We start from the raw sequence: 25,412 nt of genomic DNA, 5'->3' as shown, positions 1-25,412 counted from the left end.
GGCGCCGCGGCTCACTAGGCTAATCCTCCGCCTTGTGGCGACGGCACACAGGGTTCTAGTCCAGGTCGGGGTGCTGGATTCTGTCCTGGTTGCCCCCTCTTCCAGGCCAGCTCTCTGCTGTGGCCAGGGAGTGCAGTGGAGGATGGCCCAAGTGCTTGGGCCCTGCACCCCATGGGAGACCAGGATAAGTACCTGGCTCCTGCCATCAGATCAGCGCAGTGCGCTGGCCGCAGTGCGCCAGCCGCGGCGGCCATTGGAGGGTGAACCAACGGCAAAGGAAGACCTTTCTCTCTGTCTCTCTCTCACTATCCACTCTGCCTGTCAAAAAAAAAAAAAAAAAAAAAAAAAGAAACTCAATTGGTTCTCACACCCTAATGCCTTCATGCCCCACCTGAAAGACCAGCCACCTGAAAAGACCAGCACCAGGAATTCCCCTCTGCCTGCTGCCCCCATCCCCAGTCCTCCTAAAATATAAAAAGGCCCCGGGGCCCCTGGGGTTGGGGCCTTCTGCCACGTGTTCCATCAGTGTGCATGCGGGCAGTTGATCACCCACTTCTATGGATTTATTTTCTCTGAATAAATTCGGTCTGGCTGTAAATTCGTACACTGCCTCCTCTCTATTCTGTGCCTCTTTTCCTAACATTTTGGTGCCCCGTGTGAGGAGGGCTCTTTTCCTAACACCAGGCACTTGGGTCAGAACAATTCAATCATCACAGAACGTATTACCAGATAGCGTTGGGCAATATTGAGTTTATATAGTTGAACTCGGGAAGTCTTGGTCTAATGAACTGCCATTCAAATTTAACACAATAGTGTACGGTAAATGGAGAAATTTCTGGTAGGATAGATTCATGTGACACCGGTCGCTGAGACAAACTTTACAGGGGTATTAGGAAGTACTGCCGTTACACACAGGAAAGCAAATCTGCATTTTCCAGGGCACCTACCAGAGTTCTCCTCCTGGGATGAAGAACCTCCAGGGCCAGTTCCCATTGTATAGACTGTCCACAGGATGCAAGACCCCAGAAAATCCTACCCCAAATTCCCAAGGCCATTCTTGGCCAGGGCAGGTGTCTTACCAGATGTCTTCTCACCAGAAGACCTAGGACTGGTATGTGCATTCCTGGGCCCAACAGTGGCTGCTTGAAGGTGTAGACAGACCCGGGGTAAGCCTTGTGCAGTGTCCACACACTGGTGCAGAAAGTCTCTCTTGTTCTCAAACGCAGCTGGGCCTAGGAATCAAGGGGGTGGGACCGCAGGTGCACAGGACTCCCTCCTAGCTGACAGATCTCAGGGCGGAACTCCAAGCTATCTGAGAATTCTGAATCCACTCCTGGCCTTCCAAGTTGCTGGGAAGGTGCATTTCTCAAGGTCGACTATCGACTAAAACTCATTTTGTGAAAGCTGTACACACTGCTTGCACAGTTTTAAACAAACGGTAGGCGGGCCCTGGTTTTGCAAAGGTTAGGGCAAGGCTGGGGAGGTCTTAAACTAGCAGTGAATTCAGCTGGGGTTTCTTGGTGGGCTGAGCTCACCACGGCTCTAGCTGGTTAACGTCTAGGTTCTTTTTGGACAAGAGAGAGCAATTTCTTCCAAAAGGCTGCCCTCCCACTGCGCCCCCAATCCATTCTCGGCAGGAACAGCTAAAGGAAAGAAATGGCTCTAGAGAGTTTACTTTATTGGAGAGGAACCTGTTTCCTGTCTCCGATGTATCGGAGACAAATGAGAATTGCATAGTTACGGAGGAAGGTAATTTCCTGGAAGATACATGCACTTCACGGCTCGGGTTGTGGGTCCAGGAAATTCAGCCCTCCTCTTCTTCCTCACCCCATCCTCAAGCCAGCGTTCCTCGGCCCAAACCGGCGGCCCCGAGGGGCGCACCGGGCCGCTTTGTCTGCAGGAGGGCGGCGGCGGCGGAGGCGCAGGGAGACGCGAGGAGAGGGGCACTGCGACTGGAGTTTACCCTCGAACTTTTTCCTCCCGCTCCAGGAGTACCCGGCCTCCACAACTCCGACCCCGACTCCGGGGTCGCGGGCCGGCCCCGCAGGTCCCGGGCGCGAGCGCCTCCCTCTCGGAGCGCAGCCGGAGTCTGAGGAGGAGTAGGAGGAGGGGAAGGGGCGGGGAGGAGCCGCGGCCCGGACCGCGGGAGGCGGCGGCGACGGCGGAGGAGGAGGCGGTGCTCCCGCCGGGCCGGAGAGCGGCGCTGGGACCCGTGCGGCCGTGACCCCGCGGCTCCCCCGAGGCCGAGCGCGGCCGCGGCGGACAAAGAAGCATGCGGGCGCCGAGGAGGGCCCGTCCTCCCACCGCCTCGAGGCTCCGGGCGCCGCCGGGCTCGCGCCGCGCCCCCGCCCGCCCGGGCGCCGGGGCCGCCCGCTAGGCCACCGCGCCGCCGCTCGGCCCGCAGGCCCGGCCCTCAGCATGGTGCCGCCCGGGCGCCGGCGGGGCCGCTCGTCGCCGCCGCCGCCGCAGCCGCCGCCGCTGCTGCTGCTCGCGCTCCTCGCGCTGCTGGGAGGCGGCGGCGCCGCGGCGCTGCCCCCGGGCTGCAAGCACGACGGGCGGCCTCGAGGGGCCGGCAGGGCGGCGGGCGCCGCCGAGGGCAAGGTGGTGTGCAGCAGCCTGGAGCTCGCGCAGGTCCTGCCCCCGGACACGCTGCCCAACCGCACGGTCACCTTGTGAGTAGCGCGCGGGGCGCCCGGCCCTCTCCGTCCCCTCCCTCCCCAGTCTCCTCAGGCAACTTTGGAGCGCGGCGTCCCGCGGGCACCCGGGCGTCTTTGTGTGAGAGAAGCCGCAGGCTGGGGCTGGGGTGCCGGGGACGAGAGCGAGGCTGCCCCCAGGGCTCCGCTGGTTTGCAAAGTTTTCGGGTTCCCGGGCGCTGCTCTGCTTGGCGGCGCGGAGCCACGTGGGGATGCAAGTAAACACGCCGTGGGCCGAGTTCGAGCTCATTCTTGCGGGCTGGGGCTTGCAGACGACCCGGTCCTCGGCTGCCAGCGCCGGCCCTGCCCAGCCGGGGAACCCTGGGCCGGGAGAGTCGGCAGCAGCGGGACTGGGGTCGCCGCTGGCGTGGGCTCCGCACGGCCCGGGAGCCTTCCCTCGCCCTTTGTTACCCCTGTTTTATTGCGCCCTTTGAGACAGCCTTGCTTTTGAGGGCTGGAAACCTGGGAGCTGAGCGTCTGCCTGGGAACCCGGTTTCCAAGTCTCTGGGAGCTCCCGGTCAGAAGCTAGGGACTTCTCAAGTGAAAATTGAGGGTTCCTTGAGCCTTGTGGGAGGGAGCATTTTGGTGGAAGTCGCCTTGTGGAGGCGTTCGCGGCGCAGCTTTGCAAGATCTCGCCGAGCAGTTGGCCCCAGCGGCTCCAGATTTTGTTTTCTGAACGTTAACTTGGTTTAGAAAACTTGGAGTCCTAAGCGTTTCTAATGGATCTTTTGTCAAACTGGCTCGGTGTTCCTTTTCTGTTGTTTTGGTTGGCTTCCTTTAAAAAAAAAAAAAATCAAGGCTGCCACTTTGAGAACACGAGGGCAAGGGCCACACAGCACCATCTCTGAAAAAAACTCCAGTCGGGGTTGTAATTTAACTCGGCTTCAGCAGGAGACTGTATGAGTAAGGACGCAGGCCAGCGTTACCCACACCTGGTGGACTCTCATTTCCGTGTTTTGAATTAGGAGACACTAGGCTCAGGACCACTGTCACTGTGCATGGCAGGAGGTATGAAGATGGATAAACTAGTTTCTGTTTTTGTTGGACTTCTTAAAGCCATCCCTCTACCCCTTGGTGGTAGCCACAGTGGTATTTCTTTCTTAGCTGGATTCTTTGAAGTGAAAATTTTGGGCATGGGACCTTAATTTCACTCTTGGGTGTAGTGGAGAAAAACCCCTGTGTTGGAGAGACGTTCTTTGTTACTCCACAAAACAGAAATTAGTCATCACCCAGTGGCGGTGTCAACACTGAGGTTCTAGGTCGGTGAGTGGCGCTTAAGTTGATTCTTGTTTTGGTCCAGTTTCTCTGATAAGTCAACAACTGCAGCTGGATTGGATCAACTCCTTGCAAATTGATTTTGCTTTGCAGAAAAAAATAACAGGTGGTATGGTAGAAAATCACGTTTTGGTGCGTTATCAGGGACACTATTTCACTGAATTTTTCCTTAGCTGATTTAAATGTTAGTGCCTTTGAAATATCATTTTAATTCAGTGGCTTGTTGCATCTGCAAGCTCTTTAGATGAAGTGTAATTGATTTCAGGATCAGTTAAAAGCTGCTGCTCGGATGAAGTGGGCTCCAAGTGTGTGGGGCCTGGTAGAAGAGGTGATGGGCCTGTTCCCGCCTTTCACTAGGCGCAGGGTTGGAGTCGCCGTGGAGACACGACCTGTGCTGTTCGCACAAAGACTTAGTGTGTCTGAGGCTGGGTCCCAGTTCCTGTAGTGGGATGCTTTCTTACCTTTTCCCCTTGCTTTCTCTCCTTTGCTCAGTAGTTTTTGTGCAATGCCTTCTTTCATGTTATTTTCATGGGGCTGCTGCAGATTGGCACAAACTTGGTGGCTTGAAGCAACGAGTTTCTTCTCTCAGCCTCAGGTCTGAAATCAGGGTGACAGCAAGGCCATGCTTGTCCTGAGAACTTGAGGGGAGAATCGGTCCGTGCTCCTTTTAGCTTCTGGTGGCCCCAGCTTACCACAGCTTCACTCTGGTCTCTGCCTCTGTCTTCACATGGCCTTCTTCCCTCTATGTCTTTGTGTCTCAGATCCTCTCCTTTCTCTCTGTCTCTCTCTCAAAGATTTGTTTATTTATTTGAGGGACAAAGTGAGAGGTCTTCTATCCACTGGTTCACTGCCCAGATGGCTGCAACGGCCAGCTGGAGCTGGGTTGATCCATAGCCAGGAGCTTCTTCCAGATCTCCCACATGAGTACAGGGGCCCAAGCACTTGGGCCATCTTCCACTGCTTTCCCAGGCCATCAGCAGGGAGTTGGATCAGAAGTGGAGCAGCTGGGACCTGGGCTGGTGCTAATATGGAATGTGGGCACCACAGGTGGAGGCTTAACCTACTGTGCCACAGCGCCGGTCCCCTCTCCTTTCTTTTAGAAATATACAAGGTACTGCTCTAGGGTGTACCCTAAGTCTACAATAATCTCAAGATATTTAAGGAGGTGACACTGTGGCACAGTGGGTTAAGGGCATCCCATATAGGCACTTGAGTTCTGCCGTTGGACTTCCTATCCAGCTTCCTGTTAATGTGCCTGGGAAAGCAGTGCAGGATGGCCCAAGTACTTGGGCTCCTGCACCCACATGGGAGACCTGGATGAAACTCCCAGGCCCAGCCCTAGCTGTTGTGGCCGTTTGGAGAGTGAACCAGTAGATGGAAGATTTCTCTCTCTCTCTCTCTCTCTCCATCCAACTCTTTCTAGTGAATAAATAAATCTTTTTAAAAAATTTAATTGCATCTCCAAAGGCCCTGTTTTTGAATGTTCTGGAGATTAGGACTTGCAGGTATTTTTACATGAAACTGTACAACTCACTGTAGAATATAAGTAAAAATTGGTTTTTCTGCTCCGGGTTCTTACAGGTAGCTGGGGAGAAAGACTGAATAAGTCTCAGAACATGTGCATGTGGCAAACGGAACCAAGGAGGCCATGGCACTCTCGGAGCGTAGTTGGTGAGATTGAGGACCCGAGGATCCTGAGCTCTCTGAAGGATGAGAAAAGAAGAGGTTAGGGCTGGAGGACCCTGGTGTGCCCGCTGCGCTGGATAGGGCAGTGTCCAGTGGGACGCTGTGCAGTTGGTGTTGGTGGATGTCAAGGGCAAGTGCCAGTGGCTAGAGTGCTCAGAGAGGAGGCTGTTTGGCCAAGGAAAGCTCCCTGGTTTGAGCTTTGATCTCCTGTGTGAGGCCAAGTGTTTTGGGCTGAGTTGTTTTATGCATGAATAGAGAAAAATTCACTGATAGTGTGTTGGGAGGGTGGCAGGGATAGGAAAGAATTTTTATTTTAAATAATGAAAAATAAGGCTATTTCTGTGTTGTGTATGAACTGGGTTTCACCAGAGCCTTTAGCGGTCTTGGTGAACAGCCCTGTTTGAGGAGGGAGCTCTGGTGGAAATCCTGGATTGGCCACCCCTGTTCCCAGTATCTCATGTAAGCTTTTGCACTGAAGGATTGTATTGTATTTGTTATCGTAACACAGGATTTGAACAAAACGTTCTCTGCATTTAAAGCTTTGTTGAAAATAGTCGTCATTTATTATATTTCAATGTTTTCTGTGAAATGCTTCCCAGTATTTTAAGTTTTGAGTATTTGGAGGACTTTGTTGAAGAAAGTTTTATGGACTTAGCCCTGCTTTTCCAAATGTGTTTTTCTCATGCCACAAGGTGATTCTAGACAAAGTTTTTAAAAAAGGTTATTTGTGATTTGTTAAGTCGCTTAGAAACAGTCCCAGGCTTTTCTCAGACGGTTTAATAAAGATGGTGCATGAGTTTTGGTTTTTCCCTTTATAGAATGTTTGTATTTGCTGTCAATGGACTGATAATTCGGGCATTGCCAGTGTGACTCAGTACCGGGTCCGGTAAAAGGGATGCTTGGGAGCAGGGATTTGTACTGGAGGAAGCAGGCATTTAGAGAAGTTAAGGAGTGGCCCTAATTAAAGAATAAATCCTGTAGGGCAGACTGTTTCAGTGGCTTAGGAATCCAGACAAGGCAGGTGATCAGCGTGGCCAGGGAGGTGCCAGAGGAATTTATTTCCTGGAGAATTTGGGACTTGAGCCTGGCCTGAAGGAGCGGGGAGAGGGTGTGCTGGAGTGAGGGTCGGGTGGTGGCCAGGCCAGTTATGGCAGGTGGTTTTGGGCCCATTGGCCTGGCCGTGGCATTTCGTACCCACTCTGGGTGGTGGCCCTGGGGAAAGGAAGTGGCCCGGGAGGAACCACACTGGAGCGTGGAGGAGCCCGAGACAGAGACCAGGAAGGATGGGACAGTGGATGGAGCGGCTGCTGAGGCTGAGGGAGCTGAGGGGAGAACGTGCTCATAGAATCTGAGAGAAGTTTATGCTCAGGGCAGGCAGGGCACCCCCGTTGAGAGGTGCTGAGAGGTCAGTAGAGAAAGACCAAGGACCAGACCACTGGACTTGAGAGCTTGCAGCTTCAGTGTCCCGCAGGCGCAGTGGGTGTGCACTGCCCTGCCACTCAGAGAAGCTCGCAGTGAGGGTGGGCAGGGGATGGGGTGGGGGCACAGCAGCTGGATGAGGGTCCAGTGCTGAGGGGCGGCTTCCCTTGTGGGTAGGAAGGTTGGAGCATATCTGAGTAGGACCCAAGGTTCATTTCGCAGAGAGGGAGAAATGGATGGTGAAGGGAGAGGGGCTGAGCTGGAGTGCAGGTGGAAGTTTCACTTTTCAAAAAATGATAGAGAAAGAGAGCAGGAGCGTGTGAGAGATGCAAAGTGATTTTCGTGAGTTGACCAGCAAGCCGCTCTAGCCTGAATTCCTACCAGGGGTCAAGGGTATGGTTGTTACCTTTGAATTCCCGGTCTTTCCTCACTCTGCAGCCTGCTTTCCCAGCATCCAGCACACATTCTGTTTTCCTGTCTGTGGATGTCTGGTGAGAACTGTAACTTAACTGTAGCGTTCTGGCACAGAGCCGAGTGCAGTGGGTTCAGGGACGAAATAAGAAGGACCAGCCTCATACACAGTCTCTTTTTATTGTTTTTTAAATTTTTTTATTTATTTGAAAGGCAGAGTTAGAGAGAGGGAGAAACAGATCTTCCATGTGCTGATTCACTCCCCAAATGTCCACAGCAGCCAGGTCTGGACCAGACTGAAGTCAGGAGCTTCTTCTGGGTCTCCCACATCTATGCCAGGGCCCAAGACTTGGGCCATCTTCTGCTGCTTTCCTAGGCGCGTTAGCAGGGAGCTGGATCGGAAGTGGAGCAGCCGGGCAGCTTTACTTGCTGCACCACAGCCCTGACCCCCACCCCTACCCAAGGTGTGCCTTTCCCTTTGAAGTGTGCTTCCTGGGTGCACTGGCTCATACAGTCGCCCTGGCCACGGCATCCAGGCTCTGGTGAATTCTGAGTCCCTCACTGTCCTGCTCCACTGCTATAGGCTCTTCGCTCTCAGGCCTAATGTTTCAGTTCCTCTCTTCTGTCTGTGCACTCTGTGTTGGATTCTATGATGCTGGGTGCTGCCGTCGCTAGGCACTCTCCCTGGAAGGGATAGGAGCTCTGAGATACTTTGCGTGGTGCCTACAGCCTGGTTGTGTTGGTAATTGTTCTCCACTGGCAAGAGATGCACAAAGATACCAGTGGATGGTGGAAAATCAGGAAAATGAAGGGTGAAACAGGGATATGTGTTCAAATTTGTACTTTATCTTAGTGAATGAGAACATTTGTCTTTCCTTGTCTGATTAGTAGTTTGGCTTAGCATCTCATAGCTGTAGCATCCCCCCCCCCCTTTTTTTTTTTGATTATTTGAAAGGCTGAGTTACAGAGAGAGGAGTGGAGAGAAAGAGAAAGAGAGAGCTCTTCTGTCCAGTGGTTCACTCCCCAAGTGGACCATCTTCCACTGCCTTCCCAGGCACATTAGTAAGGAGCTGAATGGGAAGTGGAGCAGCCAGGACTCGAACCAGCACCCATATGGGATGTTGCATCGCAGGTGGTAGCTTAACCCATGCCTCCACAATGCCAGCCCCTTGTTTTATTTTTGAGATTTATTTTTTATTTGAAAGGCAGAATTATGGGGGGGGGGGAGGGGAGAAAGAGAAAGAGAGGAAAACAGACAGATATCTTCCATCTGCTGGTTTACTTCCCAAATGGCTGCAACAGCCAGGGCTGGGCCAGACTGAAGGCAGGAGCCCAGAACTCTGTTCAAGTCTCCCACACTGATGTGGATGTGAAAGTACTTGGGCCATCCTCTGCTGCTTTCCCAGGTGCATCAGCATGGAGCCGGATTGAAAGTGGAACAGCCGGGACTCACTCTGGTGCTCATTTGGGTTGCTGGCATCACAGGTGGTGGCTTAACTTGCTGGGCGACACCACCAGCCCGAGGATCCCTGTTTGGAGCACAGATAGAAAAGCAGTGAGTCATCTAGTTACCATTGACTTCCTTGCTCTTGGGTGTGTGGCAGGTGTGCGCACACACAGTGTATTGGGAAGTGGCTGAATTCCTATCAGGAATGTTGCTGAGGGTCACTGCAGAATCTGGGCAGACTGAATCTCTGAGCCTCTGGTCCAGGAGTGCACGTCTCCGGTTCTTTTTATGTGACGACACGGTGGCATGACCCAGCCTCTGAATCCTGTTGCTTTTTGCCTGCCAGAGCCGGCCAGCAGCAGCAGGAGTCTTGGAGCACAGTTGGTGGTTTTGGCCGTCGACCAGATCCAGAAACAAACGAACACAGAAACACTGGGAAATGCAGTTCCATCGTCTCTTCCTGGGAGCCTGTAAAAATAGTTTGAAAGAACAGACTAGAGACAGAATTAAAAACTGAGAGTAACTCAGAAATTGACACAGGGTGAAGCTTCTCAATGTTTTTCAATGACACTGCCTTCTCAGCTGCTTCTCGGAAAGCCGCTGTTTTCTTTCTTTTTTATTTTATTTTATTTTATTTTTTGACAGGCAGAGTGGACAGTGAGAGAGAGAGACAGAGAAAGGTCTTCCTTTTGCCGTTGGTTCACCCTCCAATGGCCGCCGCGGCTGGCGCGCTGCGGCCGGTGCACTGCACTGATCCGATGGCAAGAGCCAGGAGCCAGGTACTTTTCCTGGTCTCCCATGGGGTGCAGGGCCCAAGCACCTGGGCCATCCTCCACTGCACTCCCGTCTGACCCTGTGGAAGAATCTGATGTCCAGAGGACGTGGCTACTTTGTTATTGTGTCAACATTCATTTTTTTCATAAACAAAAACTGAGATACAGAGCTCTTTAAATTTTGGTAGCTTATTAACTCAGTTTTGGTCAAGATTAAGAAGCTGTAGGGGCAGCGTGCCCATAAGTTTTTAATTGCTGCCTGCTACACTTTTGTTAACACTGAGCCTATAGTGTTAATTGCATGCGCGTGTGTTCAGATGTACACGGTTTCAGTCAGAAGAGGGAGCTTCAAAAGAGTTAGCAGTTTCTTCCCGTCTCAATTTCCTGCCCCCTGGACTAAAAAGTTTCCAGAAATTTCTCTGGGCTCCTGAGGTTACTCACCTCCGTGTTGGGGGTGGGGTATCATGGGCCCCTTTCAGGAGGTACTCCTCCGTCACAACCGCTGAGCCCGCCACAGATGTCGGGGTTTGCTTTTGCTTTTTAGCTAGAGAAAGCCTTTCACGTCCTCCCCTCCTTCCTTTTCGGGGCTTGAAGGGAACAAATGCAAGGTTAAGGGGCTGATGCAGAAATAATCCAGAACCTCCCCTCCACCCTGCCCTGCACCCGCACCCTCCTCTTCTTTTTCCTATTTGTCTGCTAGTTGCAAGCTCGGGTTTCAGTCTGCCTTCCCACATACAGAAGACTGTTCAAAGACCAGCATTTGCTTTTGATATTTACTCTTCTCCAGTGGCATTCCTGATAATTCCTGTCCTGGTGTTTTAAACAGCTTGCATTCATCCAGCAAATAATTATTCAGGGCCTGACCTGCTTGTGGTAGTTTTAGGTGGATTTAGGTGACTTTTTCTCTGGGCTTGACATTTGTTTTGGCTTATTAGGATGTTTAGTTCTGGTCTTTGGGGCTTTGCTGCAATGCTTTCTCTTGCCTTCTGTACCCTGTCATGCTTTCATGCCTCTCCCTGTTTAGATGTGAGCATCCAGCTCTTTTTGAGGTGACTTAACCTGTATCTTCCTTCATTGTCACTCTGTGCTAAGACAGCAGGAGATAATAGGGGGGTGACTTGTGGCTTTTGAGAAATTGTAATAGGCATCGGGAGCTTCGGAAGCTTCTGAAATTTGCAAGACTGGTTTAGGAACAGTCTTGATATTTTCATTTTATTGAAGCCAGGGGGTGGAGGGAGGGAGGTGGGGATGGTAGAAGGGACAGAGACAGACAGATCTTCTGCCCACTGGTTCCTTTCCCAAATACCTGCCACAGCCAAAGCTGGGCTAGGCTAACTCCAGGAGACTGGAGCTCCCTCCTATGTGAGTGTCAGGGACCCAAGTACTTGGGCCATTAGAGTGCCTTAGCATGAAGCTAGGTCAGAAGCAGAGAGGTCGCTGGGTCTTGAAGCAGGCACACCCACGTGGGATGAGGGTGTCCCAAGCACCCTCCTACCCTGAGCCTTTTTGATCTTTGACCCTCATTGTTTCTCTCATGCCCATCTCCTGGGCACCAGAAGCTCCCTCCACCCTGCAGTGTCTCAGGCCTCCTGTATCCTGTTGTTTATGGCAGCTCTTCCCAGACTTATGCCATTACACACCACAGGTAGGCATGGGTGGTGTCTGTGCCACACACTGAAGGGAAATGGTGAAGCCAGAGGCCCCTGCCCCAGGGTCCAGGGTGGTGGTGTTGGGCAGGATGGGGAAGGGGCTCTCATTTCCACCTGCCTGGAGCTTGCTAATGAGTTTGCTGTTAAGACTTTCATGTGCATCACTGGAGAGCCTACCCCGCAGACCACATTTTCAGATTTCATCGTTCAGGGACAGGGCCTGGATGTTGGTGTGTTTTAGGGCCCATAGGTGATTCTCCGGTCACCTGGTTTGAGAACCTATGGTTGAGTAGCCCAGCGACCTGAAGCGTTAACTGTAGTCCCCAGCTGTCATCTGCTGCAACACAGAGGTAGCAGGAAGAGCAGAGGAGCAGACGGAAGGCAGCTGCCTCCATGGTGCGGAGCGGCTGTTCCAAGTGCAGTGAAGATGGGTGAAAGCCAGACATTTCTTCCTAGGACAGAAAACCGAGAGCTTCAGCCCAGGCCGTGTGCTCAGAGCCATGAGTGAGTATTTGTAATGCTGGGCGTGATGTGCAGAAGTTGGCTGTCCTACCTGGACAGTACTGTTTTAGAGAAGTGCAGCTGCACGAATAAACTGGAAAGGGAGGGTCTGTAGCAGCCACAGCGCTTGTCCAGCTGGTATTCCTGGGCCTGCTGCACATCAGGATTGGACCAGGCAACGAAATAGACATAGCCTCTCCCCAGTGTACCTCAGAGCTTTTCTTTTATATTTAAAGTATTTATTTCCTGGTAGTAATACCCTATTATTACAGAATAATAAAATAGTGTGGACAAACTGTGCAGCTATGCTGGGAATTTCATTGAAACTTTACTGGTCTGATCAGTAAATAAAAAATAACTTTGTTTTCATTTTAATTAGTTGGAGTGTAATACATTTTGACCTGTCTACAACAGGGCCATTTGTATCTGGCCACCTTCTTTGAACATTTCCAGTTTCCAGTGCAGTTCTAAGTCAGTGAACAAGGGAGATGTGTGTTTCTAACCATGTGAACACCCTGGGGTGTGTTCACACCCACCTTGGGGGTGTGTTCACACCCACCTCAATGGCATGTGGTCATTCACCCCTGGCTCTGGCCTGATGATGCAGTCCAGAGAGGTAGTAAACAGGAGAGGTGGGAGGCCACTGCTGGCACAACAGGGCAGACTGCTTTACAGGATACTTTTTTTCCCAGAGTAAAAGGAATACTCTAAAAGAATAATAAAAAGTACAATAGATATGGAAACTGGTAACATATCACTGTTTTTACCAAGTCTTATGTACCGCACATCAAATTCATAAATGAGGGGCCGGCCTTATGTCAGTGGGTTAAGCTGCTGTTTGCGGTACCTGTATCCTTTATTAGTGTGCCGTTTTGCATCTGGGTTCTGATCCAGCTCCCTGCTAATGCATCTGGAAAAGCAGCGGAAGATGGCAGAAGTGCTTGGGCTCCTACACCCACATGGGAGACTCAGATGGAATTTTGGGCTCCTGGCTTTGGCCTGGCCCAGTCCTGGCCATTGTGGCAATTTGGAGAGTAAGCCAGCAGATGGAAGATTCTCTCTCTCTTTCAAATAAAATGGATAAATATTTTAAAAATATGTATATCAGTAACATGGTTATTATCAAGTATGTGCTATGCTTTTATACCACCTGTAGCACAGTAGGTTTGTTTGCACTGCTTCACCACAGACATGGAGTAGTATGTTATGCTGTGATATTATGGTGGCTATGACCCCACTGGGCACTGAGGACTTCTCAGCTCCATTATAGTGTTTTGTTTTTAATTTATTTTATTTATTTGAAAGAGTAACAGAGGGAGGTAGCACCAGAGATAAAGGTCCTCCGTTCCACTGGTCTGCTCCCCAAATGACTGCAATGGCCAGAGTGAGCCGATCTGAAGCTAGGAGCTTCTTCTGGGTCTCCAACTCGTATGCAGGGGCTCAAAGACTTGGGCCACCTTCTGCTGCTTTCCCAGGCCACAGCAGAGAGCTGGATCAGAAGAGGAGCAGCCAGGACTTGAACTGGTACCCATATGGGATGCTAGCGCTGAAGGCTGGGGCTTTAACTGGCTGTGTGGGTCTGTCATTGATGGAAATGTTGCACGGTATATGACTTGTTTTTTTTTTTTATTATTATTTTTGACAGGCAGAGTGGACAGTGAGAGAGAGAGAGACAGAGAGAAAGGTCTTCCTTTGCCGTTGGTTCACCCTCCAATGGCCGCTGCCGCCTGCACGCTGCGGCCGGCGCACCGTGCTGATCCGATGGCAGGAGCCAGGTACTTATCCTGGTCTCCCGTGGGGTGCAGGGCCCAAGTACTTGGGCCATCCTCCACTGCACTCCCTGGCCACAGCAGAGAGCTGGCCTGGAGGAGGGGCAACCGGGACAGAATCCAGCACCCGACCGGGACTAGAACCCTGTGTGCCGGCGCCACAAGGCGAAGGATTAGGCTAGTGAGCCGCGGCGCCGGCAAGGACTTGTTTTTTATGTCTGATACTCTTGAGGTTGTTAAAGAGACAGGTCATCATGTGATAATATATGTCTGTCTTCTGGGACACAAGGTGGGACCAGAGACCTCCTTGATGTATTCTTGACTTTATGATTGCCAGGCATGCTGGGGAGACCATGGTAAAGAAACTTGCTCCGGGCAGCCCAACACCGTTGCCAAACTGTGAAGCTGAGTCAACTCAGATGTCAGGCATTTGCCAGTTGCTTTCTCTGCTTATCAGCTAAGATGACAGACATGCTTGGTTCTTAGTTTAGATAAGAGTTTAGATAAAAATTCTTTCATTTTTTTTCTCACATATTGCCTTCTAAGTTTAAATTGCATAATATTTGAGTTGTGCCTATTGGCTGTCTTTTCTTTGGTTCTTAGTGTTGAGGGGAGCTTGGTAGAATTATTTATTCTATGCAATTACAGCTAAATGGCCCATCATGCATCTATTTAAAATTTAATAAACCTATTCATGAGGACCTGGCACTGTGGCACAATGAGTTAAGCTGCTGCCTGCAGTGCTGGCATTCCATATGGGTGTTGGTTTGAGTCCCAGATGCTCCACTTCTGATCCAGCTCCCTGCTAACATGCCTAGGAAAGTAGCAGAAGATGGTCCAAGTCCTTAGATCCCTGCACCCACATGGGAGACCTGGAAGAAGCTCTTGGCTCCTTGCTTCAATCTGGCCCAGCTTCCAGTTTGTGGAGCTATTTGGGGAGTGAACTATCGAATGGAAGATCTTTCTGTCTCTGCCTCTGCCTCTGCCTCTGCCTCTCTCTCTCTGTAACTCTCCTTTCAAATAAGTAAATCAATAGTAACTCTTTAAAAAATAAACCCAAGGCTCACTTGGTTAATCCTTCGCCTGTGACGCCAGCATCCCATATGAGCGCTGGTTCTAGTCCCGGCTACTCCTCTTCCAGTCCAGCTCTCTGCTGTGGCCCAGGAGGGCAGTGGAGGATGGCCCAAGTGTTTGGGCCCCTGCACCCGCATGGGAGACCAGGAAGAAGCACCTGGCTCCTGCCTTCGGATCGGCACAGTGCCTGCTGTAGTGGCCATTTGGGGAGTGAACCAACAGAAGGAAGACCTTTCTCTCTGTCTCTCTCACTGTCTATAACTCTACCTATCAAATAAAAAAAAATTATGATTCTGATGGACAGTGCCATCATTTCATGAGAAAATATCTTGTTACGATTGCCAATTCTGTCTGCTTCTGAAGGTTAAAGAACTATGCTTGCTGGCCAAGGTGCCTCCCAATAGGAATAAATTTGCCCCTGCTGAGGCTGTAGAGAATAAAAGATCTCTGAGATTATCTAAATGCCCCAGCCCCTTCCCTAAGCACAGGGCACAGCATGGGTGACTGGCTGGTGTTGGTTCTGCAGCTGTAAGTCACGGCTTCAGAGAGGTGACCTGGTTCATCAGCTCCACGAGGTGTGGGAGACTTTGTTTCTCTCCCTCCTTCATGTAGCACCTGCTGCCTTGACAGACAGTGAGCAGTGATGGCCCGGTTGTGTTTGGGATGTAAAGGAGGTAGCAGGTTGTGTGGGGGAGTTAGCCATTCTTAGAGTTATTGGAAGGAAACTGTAATGCATGTTCTTTAACACAGCTGTTAAGATTTTCTTTCTTTAAGCCTGCTTGAATCTAAGCCTAATTAAATTGATTCCTTTCCCATCAAGATAAGGCTGAAAAGCATTCTTTGTGCCATTTTTCCTGGACTCTCTTCTCTTGAAAAAGGCAAAGAGAAATTGACTGCTGTTAGATTTCACTCAGGGCAGTTGTAAACACAGATGTCCTCTCCATTATAGTCTTCATTTTTTATTTAACCTGCCTTTTGTTTGTTTGTTTGTTTTAATCCAACCCAAATGTACACTCTGCTTTCATAGCCAAGACTCCATTGGAATTCTAAACAAGGAACTTGCAGTCTGTGCTGTGCCTGTGGCCCGTTCCACGCTGGCTCCTGGGTTCTTTGTGGCCACCTCCTTCCTTGTGTTGGCTTGGGCGTGGCAGCTGACCTTCTGTATTGCAATGATTTATTTACAGGCCTTGCCTCTTTTTTTTTTTTTTTAAGATTTTATTTATTTATTTGAGAGGTAGAGTTACAGACAGTGAGGGGGAGAAACAGAGAGAAAGGTCTTCCGTCTACTGGTTTACTCCCCAAATGGCTGCAGTGGCCAGAGCTGCGCTAATCTGAAGCCAGGAGCTTCTTCCAGGTCTCCTAGCGGATGCAGGGGTCCAAGAACGTGGGCAATCTTCTGCTTTACCAGGCCATAGCAGAGAGCTGGATGGGAAGAGGAGCAGCCGGGGCTAGAACCAGCGCCCATATGGGATGCTGGCACCGCAGGCGGAGGATTAACCTACTGCACCACAGCGTTGGCCCCGGCCTTACCTCTTATGTGGTTTATGGACTCTTGATGGTAATCGTTATCTCTGTATTCTGGCATTGTGCACGCAAGTGCTCATTGTGATCTTCATAGAAAGAGGTCCCCTTCACTTCACCATTGTGTTTCTCAAGTAGGACCAGGGGAGGAGCCTTGCATTCTTCTTATGTACCGTGACTCTGTCTTGGATACACTTGAGACCCATCAAAGCAGAAAATGCAACATACAAGGTCAAGGCTTCAAGTCCCCCTCACCATCTGATAATGAACATGATTTTGTCTTGCCTCAGTTAATTCTGTTTTCATTTCTTGATCCAGTTCCTTCCTACTTCTCCAGAAAGCCTAGTTGATCTTTTCTGTTTTAACTTTCTCATCATGCATAGCCGTGTCCTTTTCTGCCCTGTTAGCAAAAATCTCCCAAGTGCCCCCTTTGTGGCACCATAATGAGTGATCATGCTCTTCACAATTAAGCTTCTTGAATCCCTTGTCTTCAATTCCTTGCCTGTTATTTCTGTTTCATTCCATTGCTCCTTTTTGTTGATTGGTTGGTTTTTGCCCTCGGCTCCACTTAGGTTAGAATTTTTAAAATATTCACTACTATATATTTTTTCTTCTTCTAAACCTTCAGCTTGATAGTCACATCTGCTTTCACACTGCTACTTAAACCATTCTTTCATCTTCCCATGGTTTGGGCTGAAAGTAGAGGAAGTGGTCAGCTTGGTTTTATCCTTCCCTGCCAAGATAGGCAGCCCCAGGGGCAGAACCTGCTGGGGGTGGCTTTTGGCGCATGCTCTGGGGAATGTGTCAGCCACTGTGAACCATGAGTAATAAAGATACTCAGCTTGTGATTTTTGCTCACTTTAAGAACCCTAGTTAGCTATTCTAGGATTTGATCTGTTAGGCAGCTTTGTTGGGAAAAACAATATGTATTTGATTTCTTTCCTCAGGGATAAAGTTGAAAAACGTGTCTATCAGCTCAGCTGAAAGTTGGCTTCTACAGGCTGGGATCATGATTTTATAAGAATTTTCTTTCCTTTGTTCTTTTGTTCTTTATTCCTTCCTCCCTCCCTCCCTTCTTCCCTCCTTCGCTCTTTCTTACCCCCACCCTTGAGGCTTTGTGATGCTCTCTTCCTTGTTTGTCATCTTTTTCCATTTAGTGATTATAAAACCATTTAAGTTGGAAGTGCTGTTGGGCATGCAGCCAGCGTGAGAGTGGAAAGTAGGGATAGCTTCTGTACACGGTCTTGGGATGGATGTCCAGGGAGCGAGTAGGTGGTGGCAGCTGTGAGGAGTCCTCCAGTCTGCAGTCAGTGGATCACAGGCTCCTTTTGGGCCTGGAAAGAGAGTTCTAGGAGGTGGGCATCACATGGGTCACTGAGCGTCTTCCTTGCTCTCATTCTGTGATGAGGTGCTGGTTGGTGACCTGTGTAAGTCCTAATGGTTGTAATTCTGACTCAGTGTAGTTTATCCAGGGATGCAGCTTTCTGTTGGTATAGTACATTGAAACTAGAGAACCTGGCTTCCCATTATTCTCTTCCAAGACAGAAGGATTTCAAAAACATTTCTTTTTATCCTTCTGATGAAATTGACTTGACCTGCTGTTTCTCCTCCTGAGTTACCTAATAATCAGGCGTGTTTGGGTTCTGTAAGGACACTGAGCCAATAGGAAAGATGGGTGGGTGGATAAAAGACAGGTTTTTTTTTTTTTTTTTAAGATTTTTTATTTATTTATTTGACAGGTAGAGTTATAGACAGTGAGAGAGAGAGAGAGAGAAACAGAGAGAAAGGTCTTCCATTCGCTGGTTCACTCCCCAAATGGCTGCAACCACCGGAGCTACGCCAATCCGAAGCCAGGAGCCAGGTGTTTCCTCCTGGTCTCCCATGCGGGTGCAGGGGCCCAAGCACTTGGGCCATCCTCCACTGCCCTCAGTAGAGGGCTGGACTGAAAGAGGAGCAGCCGGGACTGGAAGCCGGTGCCCATATAGGATGCCGGCACCACGGGAGGATTAACCAAGTGAGCCACGGTGCCAGCCCCGGTTTTTTTTTTTTTTTTCTTTAACAAATTTATTTATTGACAGAGAGAGAGAGAGAGAGAGTGAGTTTCCAACTGCTGGTTCATTCCCCTGATGACTGCAACGGCCAGGGCTGGGCCAGGCTGAAGCCAGGAGCTTCATCTAGATCTTCCATGTGGGTAAGGGGTCCAAGCACTTGGACCATTGTCTGCCGATTTTCCCAGGCCATCAGCAGGAAGCCGAATTGGAAGTGGAGCGGCTAAGACTCAAACTGGTGCCCATATGGGATGCTAGTGTCACAGGTGCTGGCTTTACCCACTACACCACAGCACTGTCCCCCAAAGAGATTTTCTACAGAATTTGCTTGCTCGGTTGGTGAGACTGAGAAGCCCCACAGTCTGCAACTTGGGGAATCGGGAAAGCTCCTGGTGTAGTTCAGTGCAAGTCCCAAGGCTGAGACTCTGGGAGTCAGGGGAGGGGGCTGATGGTATGAATCTTAGTTTGAGTCTGAGTGAAGGAGAACCAGGAGCTGCAGATACTTAGGCTAAGAGGCAAATGCATGTCTCAGCTTTTTTCTTCTGTGTAGGCCTTTTGTGAATTTATAGTGCCCATCCACACTGGGGAGAGCCATCTGCCTTACACCATCAATTCTAATGCTAATTTTTTCTCAAAACTTCCTCATAGGCACTTGTGGAAATGGAAATTTGTTTTTTTTTTTTTCATCTACCTGGGCATCCCTTAGCCCAGTCAAGTCAACACGTAAAATTAAATCACAAAGATTTAAACACTGTTTTTGGTAAAGGAAGTCTGACTTACTCCTAAAATTTGTGTTTTGATAATTATCTTCAACTCTCATGACTAGATACCAACGATGTCTATAGATCCCTCTGATTTTCAGAATTTGAGATAGGAGCATCCTTAACTGACTTAAAAGTTACAGTAACTAGAATTTGTGTATTATGTGCAAGGTACTGTGCCAGATGCTTCATGTACAGCATCTCAAGCATTACAACAGACGTACCAGGTTGGTGTTGTCACATTTTACAGGTATGGCACCTGTAGCACGGACAGCTACATTGGTCTTCTCAGGTTTCATGTTTTGTGGGTCCTAGGGTTTGACTTCTATCCCAGGCCCATACTGTGGCTCTGGCCTGCAATTCTGTTGGCAATGTCCATCAAAGTCATAGACAGCTTCAGTGCTGTCTTGGGCAATGGATTGGGGGGTAGCAAAATTCAGAAGACTGGTTTACAAGGTTGAACCATTCCTTTATTATTTTTTTTTTTTAAGATCTACATATGTATTCGAAAGGCAGAGCTACGCAGAGAGAGAGGGAGAGACAGTGAGACAGATCTTCCATCTCCTGGTTCACTCCAGTAAGGGCTGCAACAGCCAATGCTGGGCTAGATTCAAAGCCAGGAGCCAGGAACTCCCCTCTGGTCTGCTCAGTGGGTGGTAGGGGCCCAAACTCTTGGGCCATTATCTGCCATCTTCCCAGGTGCCTTAGTAGGAAGCTGGATTGAAAGCAGAGTAGCTTTGGTGCTCTGATGTGGGATGCTGGTGTTGCAAGTGGGTTATCCTGCTGCACCACAATACCAGCCCTAAACCATGCCTTTCGAGGTGGCTGGCTGATGGGAAACAGGAACTGAGAATTTGTACGTAGTTTGTAGTCCATCCTTTGACTGCATAAGGAGAGGATTGTGACCTACCATTTCACTGTCATCGATTCATAGAAATGACCAGGGGCTGCATTGTGGCATAGCAGGTGAAGCTGCCGCCTGTGGTGCCAGGCCCCTACATGGGTGCTGCACTTCTGATCCAGCTAATGGTCTGGAAAAAGCAGTGGAGAATGGCCCAAATGTTTGGGCCCCTACTACTCATGTGGGAGACCCAGGTGAAGCTCCTGGCTCTTGGCTTTGACTTGGCCCAGCACTGGCAATTGCTATCACTTGGGGAATGAACCAGCAGATGGAAAATCTCTCTCTGACTTTCAAGTAAATAAGTAAATATCTATTTAAATAAAAAAGGACCAGGAGTAGTCACACTTAGCTTGGTTATGTTGTATCTTTGGTTACCACTCACTACTTCTTTGCTCTCTATATTCTTGAGATGGGAAATTTTGACCTGGAATCATAAATGACACCATCCCAGGGATAGCTGGCATGAAGATGAAAGGAATAAGAACAAGATAGGGAAGTCCGTGTAAATGAAAAGCATTCATAAACTCCTACTATTTGTTTAAGGGAAGGTTCTATCTATGTGTAATACTGTGCTAGGTGAGCAGGGAACCATTGTCTCTACCCCTTCCCTGATAGAGATGTCCAGAAAGGAGGAGATGGAGTAAACAGCATGGGAGTGAATAGATACAGGGGACTCCCACTGGCCTTGCTGCCAAGTAAAATTGTGACCATCAGCAATTGCAGGATTTTTGGCCTTACCTTTTTTGAGAACTAATGAAATGAGAGTTTTAGACCATATTATCTTTGAGGACTCTTTTTTAAAAAAGGTTCTTTTTATTTATTTATTTAGCCATGGAGGGGGAGAGAAAGAGAGAGAGAAAGAGAGAGAGAAAGAGATCTTCCATCTACTGGTTCACTCCCTGAATGCCCTCAACAGCCACAAATGGTCCAGCCTGAAGCCAGGAGCCCAGAACTGCATCTGGTCTCCAATGTGGCGGCAGAGTCCCAAGTACTTCATCTGCTACCTGCTGCTTCCCAGTGTGCAGGTTAGCAGGAAGCTGGATAGGAAGCAGAACTGGGACTCAGACCCAGGCACTCGCCCACCCTTAAAAACTAACTGCCAAAACCCCCCAAACAGACCTCACAGTATCACTAAGGTTCTTTTTTAGAGGTCACAGAAATTACATGAACATTTAATGAAGCTCCAGCCATTTCATCAAAACAGGTTCATTACATCATTAGATTGCTTTATAATGGCGAGTGCAGGGGCTGTTTTCTTGGGGGAGAGGGTTGGGCCTGCTGCTAATTAGTGTCAGGCCTGCCTGGAGCCCAAGCTTTGCTTGCCTTTTCTCACCGCCCTTAGTGCTAATTGCCCCTCACCAGCCGAGACCTGCCTCCCTCCCCAGGGCTGATCCCTACATTGTGACCTGCGGTCTTTCTTGCCCCTGAGATGTGAACACGTGAGAAGGTCTTCACGTGTCAACTCCGGTTTCCCCCTTGTGCACTCCTGTGTCCTCCTCTGCCCCAGGAATTCATATTTATAACCCTCAGCTCCTTGGATAAGTCAGCCTGTTTGTGTCAGTTTCTGAGTTCCAGAAGCATCTGCAGAGTGTCGTGGACTTCAGGAACGTGGACTTTTTTGTAGCCTGGTGACTATTTCATTGATGACTGTACACACACACACATACACTTCTCCCCTTTTATTTCCAGGTTTTTATGGACTTCCTGTAGATTCTGCATCACCAGATTATTTTTCTTGCCTGTATTCTCCCTCATCTTTTACAACTGTGCCTGTACCACCATGCATTCATCCCACTTCACTTTGACACCAGTGGTTTGGGTGATTCTGGTTTGTAGTGGTCCTGTTGCTCCCTCTGTACCTATCTCACTCTCTGAGTGGGCCAGCAGTTCCTGGTAATGATGCCTGGAAAGGTTATAAAAGTACATTTGGGCTGTAAATGTGAGCTTTACCATGGTTGCCTGATGTAGGGCACAGGTGCCATTTTTTTTGTCAGTGGCCTGGGAAGCCCAAACTCTGTTAATGCCTATATTGTTTCTTTGGTTTTAGAGGCTTAAGATCATTTTGGGTTTATGTATACTGGTATGCAGGGTTCTTCACAGATACAGAGTTTTGAGGAGCCTGTCTATCTCCACTTCCTATCCAGCTTCCTGCTAATATGACTGGGATACAGCAGGTGGTGGTTAAATATTTGGGTTCCTGCCGCTCACCTGGGCAACCTGGGTGGAGTTCATTGTCCTGGCTTCAGCCTGGCCCAGACTTGGCTGTTGTAGGCATTTAGGGAGTGAAGCAGCCTGTCACTCTGCCTTCCAAATAAATAACCAAATCAATAAATCAATTTTAAAAATGGGATCAACCGCCTGAATTTATAAAAGAACACAAGAGATTTCTTACCCACAGAATTATTTAGCTTCTGTTCTTAGCAGTAAGCTCTGTCCTTGTCACAAATACTGGTATCACGGCTCAGTCCTTGTTTCCAAAATGTGCTACCCAGGAATATTTTAATAGGGCATGGCTCCCAGCATTTGGACCAGCTGCCAAAGGATCCTTGGGGGATTATATTGGGAAAAAATGCTGGCTCCTATACTTGCATATATGATTTGAAAATGTTTTTGATGAAATAAACTTTTAATTCTGTTCTTGCAAAGTTTTCAGTTACCTTCATAAATGCCTATAAATAAGTAAAAAATATCTGGATGATCCATCAAAAGTATGACCAAGTTACACCAGGTAATGTTTGTCACGTGTGCCGGACGCTGTGGTCAGTGTTCTAAGTGATGGATTAGCCGCTTTGCGCAGTTCCCTGATGAAGTCATTCTCATATGATCCGCGTTTTGAGAAAGTGAGACACAGAAGCTCACTATTTTCCTATGGTCACCTAGGCAATAATGGAGCCAGGATTTGAGCAGAGGCCGGCGGACTCCAGAGCCTGTCCTCAAAGCCAGTGTGGTCAGGGTGATACTGGATAGCCAGGTTACTGGGTAGGCCGCGGCCATCTCAGGAGGTTCCTTGACTTCAGTCTTGAACCAGCTAAGTGGGAGCCAAGACAGTTTTTTACTGTACAAAGTGGTCAAGAGCAGGCTCCCCTACTGAGCAGCCTGCCTGTGGTTTCACCTTCTCCTTGATTGTCTTTAGGAACGGTATGCTCATACCTGGGCAGAATATTCACCTTATCTCTAGGAAAGGAGGGCACCTTCCAGGAATTAGGGATCTACTTCTGTTTTCTCCTTGTATGGCCACTTCGTGGGTTTTCAGTGTCATGGCAGCTGTACAGTGTCATGGTGCTAGGGGTGGGGATTTTTACTATGCTGATGCATTAGAACAAGGGTATCCTCTGGCATTGCAAAGCTGTGGTGTGAGAAGTGCCTTGCGGGGAATGTGGGTATTGGGATTTCATGGCAATTTTTATTTCTCCCAAGCTGGACTTCATCATAGGTCAGCAGAAGACTGCTCTGCTGGAGACCAAGAATGTTTTTTTTTTGTTTTTAAATGTTTTAATGTATTTATTTGAGAGGTACAGTTACAGACAGAGAGAAGGAGAGACAGAGAGAAAGGTCTTCCATCCTCTGGTTCACTCCCCAAATGGTTGCCATGGCCAGAGCTGGGCCGATCCAAAGCCAGGAGCTTCTTCTGGGTCTGCCACGTGGTGCAGGGCCCAAGGACTTGGACCACCTGCTGCTGCTTTCCCAGGTGCTTCATCGGGGAACTGGATTGGAAGTGGAGCACTCAGGACTCGAACCAGCGTCCATATGGATATGCTGGCACTGCAGGTGGAGGCTTAGCCTGCTATGCCACAGTGCCAGTCTGGACGTATGGGTTTTCACAGTTGAAATGTATTTGATGAGTGGGAAACTTGAGTAAGTGAAATGTTCTGTCCCCACCCCCAAACAAAAAGAAATGTATTCTTCTCATCCATTGGCCCATATGTTAAAGACAAAATCATGGACCACTTGTCAGCATGGCAAGGAAGATTTTATTGAAGCTATTGTAATTGAGGTGAGGACTGTCACACTAGGGGAAAGAGAGCCATGGAGTTTGCGGGTGGCTGGGGTCAGTGGATGCAAATACTGAGAGACATGGGGACCAGTGTGTGGCAGAGCTTGTTGAGCTGGCATCCAGTTCTGCTGTCCCACCTACGAGTGCAGGTCAAGTCCCAGCTGCTGTGCTTCTAATCCAGCTCCCTGCTGATGTGCTTGGGAAGGCAGTGGGTGTTGCCCAAGTACTGCCAACCACGTGGGAAACCTGGATGGAGTCCCTGGCTCCTGGCATCAGCCTGGCCCCTGAGCTGTGAACAAGAGAATGGAAGACTTGTCCCCCTGCCACCTCCCACCATTCTGCTTTTCCAATAAATGAATAACTCTAAAAAGAAAAATATTAATAAAACAAGAATCTCCTGTCACCCAGGTGTGTGTACCTCTTTAAAAAAAAAGGAAGAACATGGGGCCGGCGCTCTGGCTTAGCTGGTGAAGCTGCTGCCTCCATGCCAGCATCCCACATGTGCTCTGATTCAAGTCCTGGCTGCTCCACTTCTCATCCAGCTCCCTGCTGATGAGCCTGGGAAAGCACAGAAGATGGCTCAAGTGCTTGGGCCCCTGCACCTGCGTGGGAGACCCAGAAGAGACTCCTGGCTTCTGCCTTCAGATTGGCCCAGCTCCTGCTGTTGCAGCCATTTGGGGAGTGAACCAGCAAATAGAAGATCTCTCTCTCCCTTGGTCCTCTTACCCCCACTCCCCACCCCTACCACAAACTCTCTCTGTAACTCTGCCTTTCAAATAAATAAATGAATCTTTAAAAAAAAAAAACTGTTAGACATCAAAGATTTGGGGCTCTTGGGAAACTGACCTAACAGGATTTTTGTGGAAGGAAGGCAGGCCAAGGTGTTGAAATGTTCCCAGGGCTTATTGGGGTGAGGAATTTGATCAGATATCCATGGTGGGGTATTTTCTCCACACTGACTTACCAGGATTCTTGCTGAAACTGGACTCTGCATGGACAGATCCCAGAGTCCAAGTTTGAGGCCTCTTTGAGAGGAAGATTCAGAGGAGCCTTGCCGAGATTTGATCAAGGAGATCATCTTTGCCAAGCATTGCGAAAAATTATATGCAATTATTATATTGTTTTGTCAACCAAGAATTGTGGGTGTTTGTTTTCTCTCTTGTTATGTAAGAACCTACGTCATATCCTGAGTCTCGCCTCTTGACCCACAATGCCTGGAGTATTTACTGTCTTGCACTTTTGGAAGAGTTTGTGGACCTGTGCTGCAGAGCTTGAGATCTGCCCTTGTGAAACTTAACAGCCTTGCGTTGGAGCACAGTTTATGACTGAGAGGTGGACTTTGTGCTCCTTGTTCTCAGGCTACTGGCTAGGAGCAGAAAGGGCTTGGCTGACTTAGCCTACACACTTTTCCAGTTTCTTACTGACTGTTTTGAGTTGGACAACCATAGGGTCCACCTGAGCCCGTGTGTCTCTGAATGCCTCTTCTGCCT

At 49.3% G+C, this 25,412-nt stretch overlaps 1 protein-coding gene across 1 annotated transcript in view; it reads left to right on the top strand.

Annotated features, from left to right (window-relative positions):
- The first annotated feature begins 2,124 nt into the window (after positions 1-2,124).
- The window catches only part of ADGRA3 (adhesion G protein-coupled receptor A3), a 139,144-nt gene continuing 115,856 nt past the window's right edge, over positions 2,125-25,412 (top strand). Inside the window, exon 1 of the mRNA XM_008274595.5 lies at positions 2,125-2,672. Coding sequence (XP_008272817.4) covers positions 2,419-2,672 — 254 coding nt within the window. The 5' untranslated portion in view covers positions 2,125-2,418. The remainder of the gene's footprint in view (positions 2,673-25,412) is intronic.

Source organism: Oryctolagus cuniculus, chromosome 2 (genome assembly GCF_051225735.1).
Source record: "Oryctolagus cuniculus isolate XC-2025 breed Fujian yellow rabbit chromosome 2, ASM5122573v1, whole genome shotgun sequence".
NCBI classification, from domain to species: domain Eukaryota; kingdom Metazoa; phylum Chordata; class Mammalia; order Lagomorpha; family Leporidae; genus Oryctolagus; species Oryctolagus cuniculus.
This window is presented reverse-complemented; position numbering and strand designations above follow the sequence as displayed.